The sequence below is a fragment of the Lemur catta genome, chromosome 1 (assembly GCF_020740605.2).
Source record: "Lemur catta isolate mLemCat1 chromosome 1, mLemCat1.pri, whole genome shotgun sequence".
Classification (NCBI taxonomy): domain Eukaryota; kingdom Metazoa; phylum Chordata; class Mammalia; order Primates; family Lemuridae; genus Lemur; species Lemur catta.
Genome location: NC_059128.1, coordinates 42,863,028 through 42,875,189, shown reverse-complemented (window position 1 = coordinate 42,875,189; position 12,162 = coordinate 42,863,028). Strand labels below are relative to the sequence as shown.

General features: G+C 38.6%; 1 protein-coding gene across 1 annotated transcript in view; it reads left to right on the top strand.

The window, feature by feature from the left end:
* Positions 1-10,104: 10,104 nt before the first annotated feature.
* Positions 10,105-12,162, top strand: part of PSMC6 (proteasome 26S subunit, ATPase 6) — a 19,592-nt gene continuing 17,534 nt past the window's right edge. Inside the window, exons 1-4 of the mRNA XM_045567049.1 lie at positions 10,105-10,234; positions 11,242-11,321; positions 11,414-11,453; positions 11,666-11,718. Coding sequence (XP_045423005.1) covers positions 10,108-10,234; positions 11,242-11,321; positions 11,414-11,453; positions 11,666-11,718 — 300 coding nt within the window. The 5' untranslated portion in view covers positions 10,105-10,107. The remainder of the gene's footprint in view (positions 10,235-11,241; positions 11,322-11,413; positions 11,454-11,665; positions 11,719-12,162) is intronic.

Here is a 12,162-nt window from a genome sequence, read left to right as displayed (position 1 = left end):
TATTCCTATTTCCTAGCAGAGAAAATAGGCATAGAAAGTTTGTATACGTTATTCAAAAAAACAGTATAGTAGAGGTACAACTTACACTCAGGTATATCTCACTGCAGAGCCTATAGTTCTGTCCTTCACTGCCAAGTGGACTAACGTGTGGTAAAAACTCGACAACCCACCTGAGATCCTGGTGGATCTGAGAAGCTCTGATTCTAATATCTACAACATGCCACACGTACATATTAATACAATATCCCTCCTTACCTTGAAAGGTCTTTTTCATACTTATCCTTTCTAGGGCCAGACCCAGCTCACATGCTCCCTCTTCTCAGTGGTCTTCCTGTTTTCCTCTTCACCCAGTTCCATTCTCTAAATGAATTTCAATTCAATAAACTTCTCTGTGCCAGACTGAGCTTGACATTGGAGATGTAAAGATGCATAAGGCCCAGTCCCTGCACATCGAGGGACGCCTGTGCAACTTAGTAATTTTTTAAAAATGTTTAATTGGCAAATAATAATTGTGTGAATTTATAGGGTGCAATGTGATGTTTTTGATCTATGTATACATTGTAGAGAGATTAAATGAAGCTAATTAATAAACCCATCACCTCACCAACTTATTTTTATGGTGAGAATATTAAAAATCTATTCTTTTAGAAGTTTTACAATTAACAATATGTTGTTATTAACTACACTTATGCCTTCAGTCTAACTGAAACTTCATACCCTTTGACCAACATCTTCCGTTTCCCCATCCTTCATCCCCTTCCCCAGCCTCTGGTGACCATCTCTCTACTCTGTATGAAATCAACTTTTTTAGATTCTGCATATAAATAAGATAACACAGTATTTGTCTCTCTGTGCTTGGCTTCACATAGCACAACATCCTCTAGTTCCATCCAGGTTGTTGTGAATTACAGAATTTCCTTATTTTTAAAGACTTTATAGTATTGTGTATATATACCACAGTATCTTTACCCATTCATCCATTGATGGACATTTAGGTTGCTTCCATATCTTGGCTATTGTGACTAATGCTGAAATGAACATGGAAGTATTAGGAGCTCAACTCAATGGCATGAAAACAAATAATCTGACTTAAAAATGGGTAAAGGATATGAATAGACATTTCTGAATAGAAGACATATGAATGGCCAACAGATATATGAAAAAATGTTCAACATCTCTAATCATCAGGGAAATGCAAATTAAAACAACAATGACATATCATATCACACCTGTTAGAATTGCTATTATAAAAAAGATGAATAATAACAAGTGCTGGAAAGGATGTAGAGAAATGGGGACACTTGTACATTGTTGGTGGAAATGTACATTAGTACAACCATTTTGAAAAATAGTATGGAGGTTCCTCAAAAAACTAAAAACAGAATTACCATATGATCCAATAATTCGACTCTGGGTATATATCCAAATGAATTGAAATAGGTATGGCAAAGAGATATCTGCACTCCCACATTCATTTCAGCATTAGTATGTAATCTTTTATGACATTTTCTACTTCATATTTCTATCACTGAATTATAAACTCTTTAAACTTCTTAAGCAAGGATTATGTTTCAAACATCTTTGAGACTCCCAGAGATCTTAACAAAGAGCATGTTTGCACGTTTGTGGAATGAATATAAACTTTCATACGGTCATAGTACTAATAACTAAAGATTAGGCCATGAAAAATGAGAAATACAAGAAGGGGAGTAAACTAAATGAGTAAAGCCTAGGATTTCAGAAGGAAGCTATCCGAACATGAATCAGTTTAACGTTTCATTCTGATGCAATAGCGTGTAATCTGGGGGAGCTTAAAAATGTCAATGTTCCTATGATGGAAGTTCTTTTCCATAAAACTCAAATTCTGGCCCAGAAAATAAATTCTAGCAAACTTATAATAAGGGCCGGGCATGGTCGCTCATGCCTGTAATCCTCACACTCTGGGAGACCAAGGCGGGAGGATCACCTGAGCTCAGGAGTTTGCGACCAGCCTGAGCAAGAGCGAGACTCTGTCCTCTCTAAAAATAGAAAAATTAGCCGGGCATGGTGGCACATGCAGGTAGTCCCAGATACTTAGGAGGCTGAGGCAGGAGGATCGCTTGAACTCAGGAGTTGGAGGTTGCTGTGAGCTAGGCTGATGCCACGGCACTCTAGCCCGGGTGACAGAGTAAGACTCTGTCTCAAAAAAAAAAAAATCTTACAATCAGAAACAGTATCCATATAAGATAATTTTTTCACTTCATTGTCTTGGTACTTATAATTTTTCCTTTCAAATTTGTAAGGGATATTAGAATAAATAAAGTACAGTTTTATGTGTGGTGTGAATATCACTGAAGTTTCCCTGAAAATCCTTCAAGTTTGTCCTTTATATGAGCTTACTTAAAACATGCTTGCATAGGCAATCATCTCACCTGTGTTAGGGCCCATGCAATCACTGATTAGTCATTCAATAACTATTTAAAGAGCACCCACAGGGTACATAGTTCAACCTTTGATTTCTGAAAGCCTAGCCTCCCATCTATTACAACTTTGCTAAACATCATTAAATTTTTTAGGAATGAACAAAGTCACGACCTTGTTATTCTAATACTAATGATTATAACAATAACATGACTTAGATTTAATGTACATGGCATTTCTTGATGGAATTCTGATTACTGTGTAAATTGCTGTGTAAATTATTTTTTTAATGACCAAAGCAGGAAATGGCTTGAGCCCAATTTCTCAAAATGGGACATGGAGAATTCTGTGGGAAGCTTCTCAGTACCTAAACAATTTCTAGTATTGAATATACTGGAAGGATATAATTAAAAGGAAAAAAAATTGGCAAAAGAAGAAAGGCTAATTAAAAACCTAAAGGTTTGGTGCTGATGCTTGATTGGAATCACTTATCTAATTAATATTTACTAATATAAATGTACACATAGCACATTGCTAGACATTTCTCTTAGGGTGCTTAGAATCATCTGAAATGGGCACACATGCCACCTAAGTTCTGTCTTTACCTTCTTTACCTCAAATTCCTGAAAGAGCAAGCTATATATAGTCACTGACCTCACTTCGTATTCAGTCTTCAACTTCCCACTTATACCTTAATCCACTGTGCAGTCTGGTTTCCAGCTCCACCCTCCTGAAACTCCACTTTATGTGACCTTCTTATTGACAAATCCAATGACCATTTTTCGTGAAATCTCAGCTGCATTTTGAAAATGCTAGTTCCTCTCTCCTTCAATTTTTCTGTGCTCCAAAGACTCTAAATTGTCCTTACACTTCTCTGATATTCTTTAACTGTCTCCTTCATGGCCTTTTCCCTGGCCCACCTCCAGGAGGTGAGTGTTCTGCAGGTGTCTATCCTTTGTTCGGTGTTTATCTATATTCTCCCCTGAAGAAATTCCTTCAATCTCATGATTTTAAATACCTTTTCTATGCTCATGTCTCCCAAATCTATATGTCCAGTTCATATCACTCCCTTGAACTTCAAAATCCAACTGTCTATTGGATGTATCCATCCAGTTTTCTTTGAAACATTTGGTCACACCACCATCTATGTCTAGGCACCTAGAAAGTAGGAAGCCATCCTCAATTTCTCTCTTTCATCTCCCATGATCTATTGATACACCAAGTCCTGCCAGTCTGTCCTTTCCATACATCTTCAACTTATTCCCTCCTCTCCATCTTTATGACCAAGGACTTAGTTCCAGCTCTTAGTGTCTCTCACCTGATTTATTGCCACATTCCCTTAGCTGATCACCTACCCTCTAGGCTTATATCCTTCAAAAATCCTCTACACGCTCCTGGTTTCTCAAAATGTGTTATCTGACCACATTACACATCTTTTTAAAATCTTCCATGCTCCCAATTATCTTATGAATTAAGTTCAAGATTCTCAGCATGACATTCAAGATCCTCCATGATCTGGCCCCATGTACTTCTTCAGCTTCATCTCCAACACCTCTCTGCCTTGTAGTCAGTGAACTGCTAACAATTCCCCTACTATGCCTTGTTGTTTCCAGCCTCTACCTCTTTGCTCACCTGGAATGAGTTTCCACTCTTGAAATGTTTTCTCCCCATCCCAACCTATTGCCATCACGTCATCTGGCTAACTGTTTTAAGAGTGAGCCGGGCGCGGTGGCTCACGCCTGTAATCCTAGCCCTCTGGGAGGCCAAGGCGGGTGGGATCGCTCGAGGTCAGAAGTTCGAGACCAGCCTCAGCAAGAGGGAGACCCCCCCCCCCCGTCTCTACTAAAAAAAATAGAAAGAAATTATCTGCTCAACTAAAATATACATAGAAAAATTTAGCCGGGCAAGGTGGTGCATGCCTGTAGTCCCAGCTACTCGGGAGGCTGAGGCAGTAGGATTGCTTAAGCCCAGGAGTTTGAGGTTGCTGTGAGCTAGGCTGACGCCACGGCACTCACTCTAGCCAGGGCAACAAAGTGACACTCTGTCTCAAAAAAAAAAAAAAAAAAAAAAAAGAGTGAGCACAGGCCCTGCTACCTCCATTGAAGTCTTCCTTAACCTTTCTTTTCCTCGATGCTTGGATTAAATTACTCGTCTTTGGTTCCATAAAGTCCCATAATTGTGCTTACCGTATGGAATCAAATATATCTGTTTATTTGAAAGTTTTGTCCATTCCATAGATCAGTAGACAACTTGCTTTGATATTCTTATGTTTCTCAGCACTGAGCACTATGTATGTGTTTCAGAAGATGACTTCTGAGTGAATTAATGAATGTACAAATAAATTAACTAAACCTAAAAATATAATAACAGCCTGAGATGTCATAGGGCAATGTGTGATTAAGATTCAAACAAATGATATAAGCTTAACAGCTAAATGATCATTTTGGGAAAAAGTAATTTTGGATGGGGAAGAAGACATAACAGAAATGGAATTGACAAGAGAAAATTCACAAAAAGTATGGATGTGGGAAACTGATGACAAAGTAAGGGTTCAACAATCAGTTGATTCACTACAAAAAATAAAGTTATCCAAAATTCATTTAGAAAATGCTTCCAGTTAAGAAACAAGATTGGCTACAAACTCAGGGACTCTATACTCTGCACAATTCCAACGAGAAGGGAGAGAAAGTTCTAAACTGGAAGAAAGGTAGATTATATGAAGTCGTCCAGTGCTGAATGTTAAAACTTCTCCCCAACCTTCAAACCACCTGTAATGCTCAGCTCCAAAACTGCAGACCATATACACACCTGCTTTCCACCACCCCATTCCACCCAATCCCCTGTTCTCCCATTCTGAAAGGGGATTAGAAAATTCTTCCTGGAATAAACAATGGCATCAAAAACAACAAAACTGCTGGACCCTCCCAGTCACACATTCAGAATTCCACTGCCTTTTTAGAGCCTCACTCCATGATCAGAAAACCAAGGCTCATCAGATTGTTGAGGAAAGCCTTCAACATGAAGTCGGCCAAAACAAACAGTAAAAAAGAAATTTTGAGGAACACAGAGGAAAGAAAGGAAAACAAATAATAAGCTATAATTAATATCCTCAGACATAAGGATTCCATTAAAAGGAACAAGCAAAGAACAAGAAAGAACTCTTAGAAACCAAATATTTATAACCAAAATAAAACATTTCAATAGAAACATTAGAAAAAACATTAAGAAATCTCCTAGGTAGTGGAATAAAAAGACTGAGGTAAAAATGGATGAGATGAGATAGAAAAATTAGAAGATTGAGAGGAGTGGAGTTTGACTAGTAAGAGTACTACTAAGAGAAATCATAAAAACAGAGAGAACATAATCTTATAAGTAATTCAAGAAAATAGCCAAAATGGAAGGATGACTTCCTAGATTGATAGGGTCCACAGAGTACCCAGTGCACTGGGTGGAAAATGCCCCAACAGAGATAAATCTTTAAGAAAGAAAAATAAGAAACCTGGTCCCCTACAAAGAATTGAGACTCAGAAGGGCAGTAAGTATATAAGCACTGGAAGCTACAGGACAATGGAGCAAGGCCTAAGGCCTTCAAAATTCTGAGAAAATTCTACAGCCAGCCAAATTCTTAATCAAGTGTGACCGTGGAATTAAAATATTTTTAGATATGCAAGGCTTCAAATAATGTACCTCTTTAAATCCTTTCTCGGAAAATTATTGACAGTATGTGATGCAACCAACAAAGGAGTAAACCAAAAAAGAGCAGACGTGGGTATCAGGAAAGAGAAGATAGCATGGCAAGAGAGGAGTTAGGGAAGTTCTAAGAAGAGAGCTGTGCAGTAGACTTAGAACACCCAGATTAGAGCAAGATGGAGAACTTCAAGAGGAGTGTCTCTAGACAAAAATTAGAACTGGAGGAATCCCTGATGTGATTGACTTTCTGAAAAATACTATTCAGAGAAATTTACAATTATATTGAAAAGTTGGAAACAATCAATGATTTATAAAAAACAACGAAGCACATTTTAAAAACGAGGCAACTTTTAATTCTGGGGAAGTTCAAAAAAGCTTTATAATAAAGCAAATGTAACTATAGTATATTGCTGGACATACATAGACCCACAATAATATAAATATTGGATAGTGATTTAACCAAAACTTGCATATATTGTATATATGGAGGACAGAAGTAGGGAAAGTGGGAGTCTGGAGTGACATAGGGTGTTAAATCTTTATCTTCCTAATTAGGAAGTCAAAAGATAAATCCTAAAATTTATATATCAAAAAATAGCAGCATAAGGATATTATTCAGAAATACGGAAGTAAATATAGAAGAAACATGTTAAAATTGGAGAACGTGACTCAAGATTAGAAAAAAGTAGGGCAGTGAACTCCTCTTTTTCTATTTTTCTAATTTTTTTATTTTTTTAGATTTTTAGAGACAGAGTCTCACTCTGTCGCCCAGGCTGGAGTGCAGTGGCCTAATCATAGCTCACTGCCACCTGGAACTCTCGGGCTCAAGCGATGATCCTCCCACCTCAGTCTCCCTAGTAGATCCTCCAGCATCAGCCTCCTTTTTTCAGGAGAGACAAAGTCTATATGTTGCCCAGACTAGTCTCGAACTCCCAGACTCAAGCAATCCTCCTTGGCCTCCCAAAGTGCTAGACTACAGGTATGAGGCACCACACCTGGCCCTCTTTTTCAATAGAATCTTTGTAATACTTTTTTAAAAAATTATCTTTATGTATTTGATTAAAAGAAGAATAGTTCCCAGAAGCCTAGGAATTCTACCTTCTATTCCTACCTCAACATCTCACTGCTTAGCCATAGACATATTCAATTAAGTGCATTCTTGTAGGTATTTGGGGGTAGATCTATGGGATGAAAAATTTCTAAAAACTCGGGTGTTGTGGCTGATGTGGGAGCAAAAGTACTTGCTACTTGCCTGTTGTGTACTATTTCTCAATTTCTGTCTAAAAAAAATCTGTTCCTATTGTATTAGTTATCTATTACTGTGTAACAAATTACCTCAAAACTTAATGGCTTAAAACAACAAGACATTTATTATCTTATGGTCCCGGAGCAGCTGAACTGGGTTGTATGACTCAGTCTCTCATGGTGTTGCAATCAATACTAGAGTTGCAGTCATCTGAAGACTTGCCTAGGGCTGGGGATCTCCTGCCAAGATAGCTCACTCACAAGGCTGTATGCTGGAGTCCTTAGTCCCTTGATGGCTGTTCTTTGCCACATCAGTCTCTAGAGCTCCTAAATTCCCCCAGAAGGAGTAAGCCAAGGGAGAGTAAAAAGGAAGGCTCATTACTTTTTATGACTTAGTCTCAGTAGTTGTACACTATCACTTCCACTTTATTCTATTCTTCCATTTTATTCAAGAGCAAGTCACTAGGTTGTGGGGAGAGTGGAAGGGGAATTAGGCTCCACATCTTGAAGTGGAAAGTAGCAAGGAATTTGTGTTTAAAACCACTATACATATCAGTGATAAATTACATAAAAGTAGATTGGGAGATTATCCCTACATGAATTTTGAAGGTCCAAATCTATCTCAAAACTGTTTGTTATGATATCACTTTTAATGACTCCAAAATGAGCTATGTCCTACTTTCTCACATCTCTTCTCTATGATATTTTAAATTATTTTTATTTTTATTCTTGTTTTGGTCTTGTTTGCATTTTTTCTTTTTACTCTATGATATTTTAAGTTCCTTGAGCACTGGTGACATTTCTTAGTCTTTTTTGTATCTCTGCTTACCTATCATAATGCCTGACATAGTCACTCATTCATTCAAAATATATGTAGCTCTTCTACTTTCAGACACTGTGCTAGACACCATGGATACAATCATGAGCAAGAAATAGTCACAGTCCTGTTTTCCTGGGGCTTATAGTCTTCTGGGAAGAAAAGACACTAAACATGTAATTACATTTATGTAATTTTCAAATTGAGCTATACTTTCTGATGAAGAGGAATACAGTCTTATAGTTGCATATAAAAGAGGAACAGGCTAGTGTAGGCATGGGGGAGATAGAAGGTTCATCTCAAGTTGGAATTTTGCCACATGGGTGAGAGCAAAAGAACAAGGGTCAAGGCAGTTTAAAATGTTGATGAGAATAATATTAAAATAATCTATCAGTATGTGTTTATAAATATTTGTTAAATTGAACCAAACTGAGTTTTTGTTTTTTTTTTTCTGCCTAGTCCTCTCTTCTTTACTTCTTGATGTCAGAGGTGACATATTTTGGTATGGGTGGACTAGTTTGACCAGAGTAGTTGCCAACTTAGTGGAAGAAGGGACTATCCCTGCCCAATCCATCTTCTTTGGATGGATTGCAAGACCCGGACATATTTAGAAAAATAGAATAGAACATTTATACAATACCCATAAGAATTTTTCCTAATACATTTGAGCATCTTTTAGGTGACTTTTGGTCATTAATTTACATACCTTGTCCTTTATTTGTATATATGGGATATAAATATTTAAACTTAAACATTCAGGGCCACTGGATAAGATGAGAGCAAATGGAGTCTATTTGGAGAATTTGACTAATTTTATTGTAACAACAATTTATTGTTCCCAGGAACAATGATGGGAAGAAGTATAGCAATGGGGACCTGTACTGCAAAAATTGGAGTCATTACTACCCCATTATTGGGGTCATTATTTAAAAAATGACTTAAAATAACACTATTGAGTGCTTACTATGTGCCAGATGTTGTGTTAACAGCTTTAGGCACATTATCTTATTCAATAAGATAATGACAATAGCATGACAATATTCAATAGCATGACAATATTCAATAGCATGCTATTCTTATTCAATAGCATGACAATCCTATTAGTTAAGTACAATTATGCTCATTTTACAGAGATATTGAGAGATTAAGTGATTTTTCCCAAATCACAGAAATCTGAAGGACAGTTCTATCAGACTTCAAAGTTCCTGCCTCAGCCTACTTCAGCATCTTTGTTTATCTTGTGCCCCACATCTCTGCAACCCACTTCCTTCTGGTCTCATTGGCCTCCCTTCTGTTCCTAGAAGCAAGCCAAGCTTCCTCCCAACCCCCAGGACCTTGCACTTGTTATTTCCTTTGTTTAGTAGGTTCTTAAGTTTGTTGCATGGCTGGCTTCGTCTCATCTCAGGTATCTGTTCTAAATTAATTCTTCCCACTTTTCATCATGTTCGTGTTTTATTTCCATCATGGTATTTATTACACTCTGAAATTATTTTTTATCTCCCACGAAATCATAAGCAGATCTATCCTCAGTACCTCATTCACTGACTGAATGAATGAAATTGCCTACTTCTGTGCCCACAGATCTTGGACAGTACTCTGAGTTATACTGGTAGGCCATCGGAGCTATTTTGAGGTATTACACATTCCCTACTTCACTTCCATCTCAGTTTATTTCAGAGCCTTTTGTGGTTTCCAGACAGCCCTGTCTTAATACTGAGGGCTCTTAGGGGAAAACCAGAATAACCGCGCCCCGCTATACCCAGCTCGGCCTGCAGGGGACGGTGTGGCCGGAGGACTCCTCGGTGCATGCCGGTAGTCTAGGTGAACCGAGACACAGAGGCGGAGAAGCGGAGTACAAAGGCGGGGCCAACCGGAAGGGGCGGGGTTGCCCATGAACCCACGCCTCCGGGCAGGCTCTCCGCCCTCGCCCCGCCCCTTCCCCCGCCTGGACGGCCATGGCCTTTCCCGGCATCCCCTATGAGCGACGGCTTCTCATCATGGCGGACCCTAGAGATAAGGCGCTTCAGGACTACCGCAAGAAACTACTGGAGCACAAGGAGATCGACGGCCGTCTTAAGGAGTGTGAGTGCACCTTTCTTTCCACATAATCTCCTGCCTGGACTTGCTTCTGCCTCTGACAAAGTGGAAGCCTTTGGTCGAGCCCCGCAGCAGAGCCTCGGAGATGGGCAGGCCTCGGTCCAGGGACAAGGCGCTTTGTCATCCGGCCCTGAGCTTGGGGAGCAGCACCCCTTCGGGTGTGGAAATGGCCCAGTCCAGTCCCGGTGACAGAGAGAACATCTGCGGTTCTCAGATGGAAGTGGAAAAGGACTGGAAGAGGAATGGGAAGAAGTGGGCCGGGGATGTTTCCCAGGTTGGGGTGCAAGGGGGGGAGTGTTGGTAGAGTCGCGGGACCCGGAGAGGGGAAGACGCTTGAGTCAAGAAATCTCAAGCAAGAGATGAGACTCAGGGAGTTGGCTTGTTCGTGTAGTTGAAAGCCGGACGTGGAGCTTAGGAGAGAAGGGGTCCAGTTGTCATAATAAGCCTTCTTGTGTTTCCTAGTGTTTCGTGCTGTCCTGTATCAGGCATACAAGTTTCCCTTACCTCCTGAGCACTTAACGTTTTTTCAAGGCACCTTCATTGAAAAGCCTGAGTGGTTTAATTAAATGAAGGAAGACTATACCATATGATTCTGTGGAGAACAGCATTTGTTGATTTTATTTAAGGTAGAAAAACTAATTCAGGTGTGTGGGTGAAGAAGGGTCTAACGCACTGATTTTCATTATGATTTGCAGTCGCAAATTCGGAAGTGTCAGGGTGTCAATATCTTTTAAGAATGTAGCTTAAAAATGCCTAAACAAGTAAGGGTTGCAAATCAAGAAAATAAAAACATGCTGCTTTCTCTGTAACATTTTGTTTTTAAACACATTGCCTGCTCATTACAAATGGTATTATTTCTTTTGTGGTTTGATATAGTGGATGTGAAACTTAGGTAAAGTGAAATAGACTTAACTAAACTTAAGTGAGACTTAGCCAGTTAGGTGCACTAAGGTTATTCTTTAACTAAAAATGTTCAAATTATATCATTCCAGTAAGGGAACAATTAAAAGAACTTACCAAGCAGTATGAAAAATCTGAAAATGATTTGAAGGCCCTACAAAGTGTTGGGCAGGTAGGTAATGGAGTTTGGGATGTAGAGGGTGATGGTAATTTGCTCTGTTGTTTTAGCTGTTGACAAAAAGTAATGCTTTTTTTCCGCTTTAGATTGTGGGTGAAGTGCTTAAGCAATTAACTGAAGAAAAATGTAAGTGAATTAGATTTTTCAACTTTTGAAATGTTTGTTAGTCTATTAGTAATAACAATAAAGCAGGAAAATAGTATTTTTGCATAGACTAGGTTTTCTTTCAATTATTGTCTTTTTTGGGGAAAGAAATAAAATGAAACCCTCCACTGATGTGGATATATTTGTTTCTTACTCTCAATTTTTCAATGTGCTTTTTAATTTTTTTCTTGTAGTCATTGTTAAAGCTACAAATGGACCAAGATATGTCGTGGGTTGTCGTAGACAGGTAATACTTTACATTTGTATAGTGCTTTATAATTGACAAAAGAGCTCTCATATAAGTTATTGTGTCTAATTCTTGAGGTAAGCAGAATTACAGCATTATGCCTGTAATTCCCAAGTGTGGTTTGTTCAGATGCAGCTAATTCAAACCATGGACTTTGACTCCTTGTATTTCCTACATTCTACTATATTGCATTGTAGATAAGTCAGATTTACCCACTTAGAAATCCAAGTATTTTTAGAACTGGAAAATAAATCAATTTATTTATTTATTTTTTAGAGACAGCGTCTCATTCCGTTGTCCACGCTGGAGTGTAGCGGTGTGATTATAGCTCACTGCAACCTTGAACTCCTGTGATCAAATGATCCTCCCGCCTCAGCCTCCTGAATAGTTGGGACAACAGACATCCACTACCGTGTCTGGCTATTTTTTTACTTTTTTGTAGAG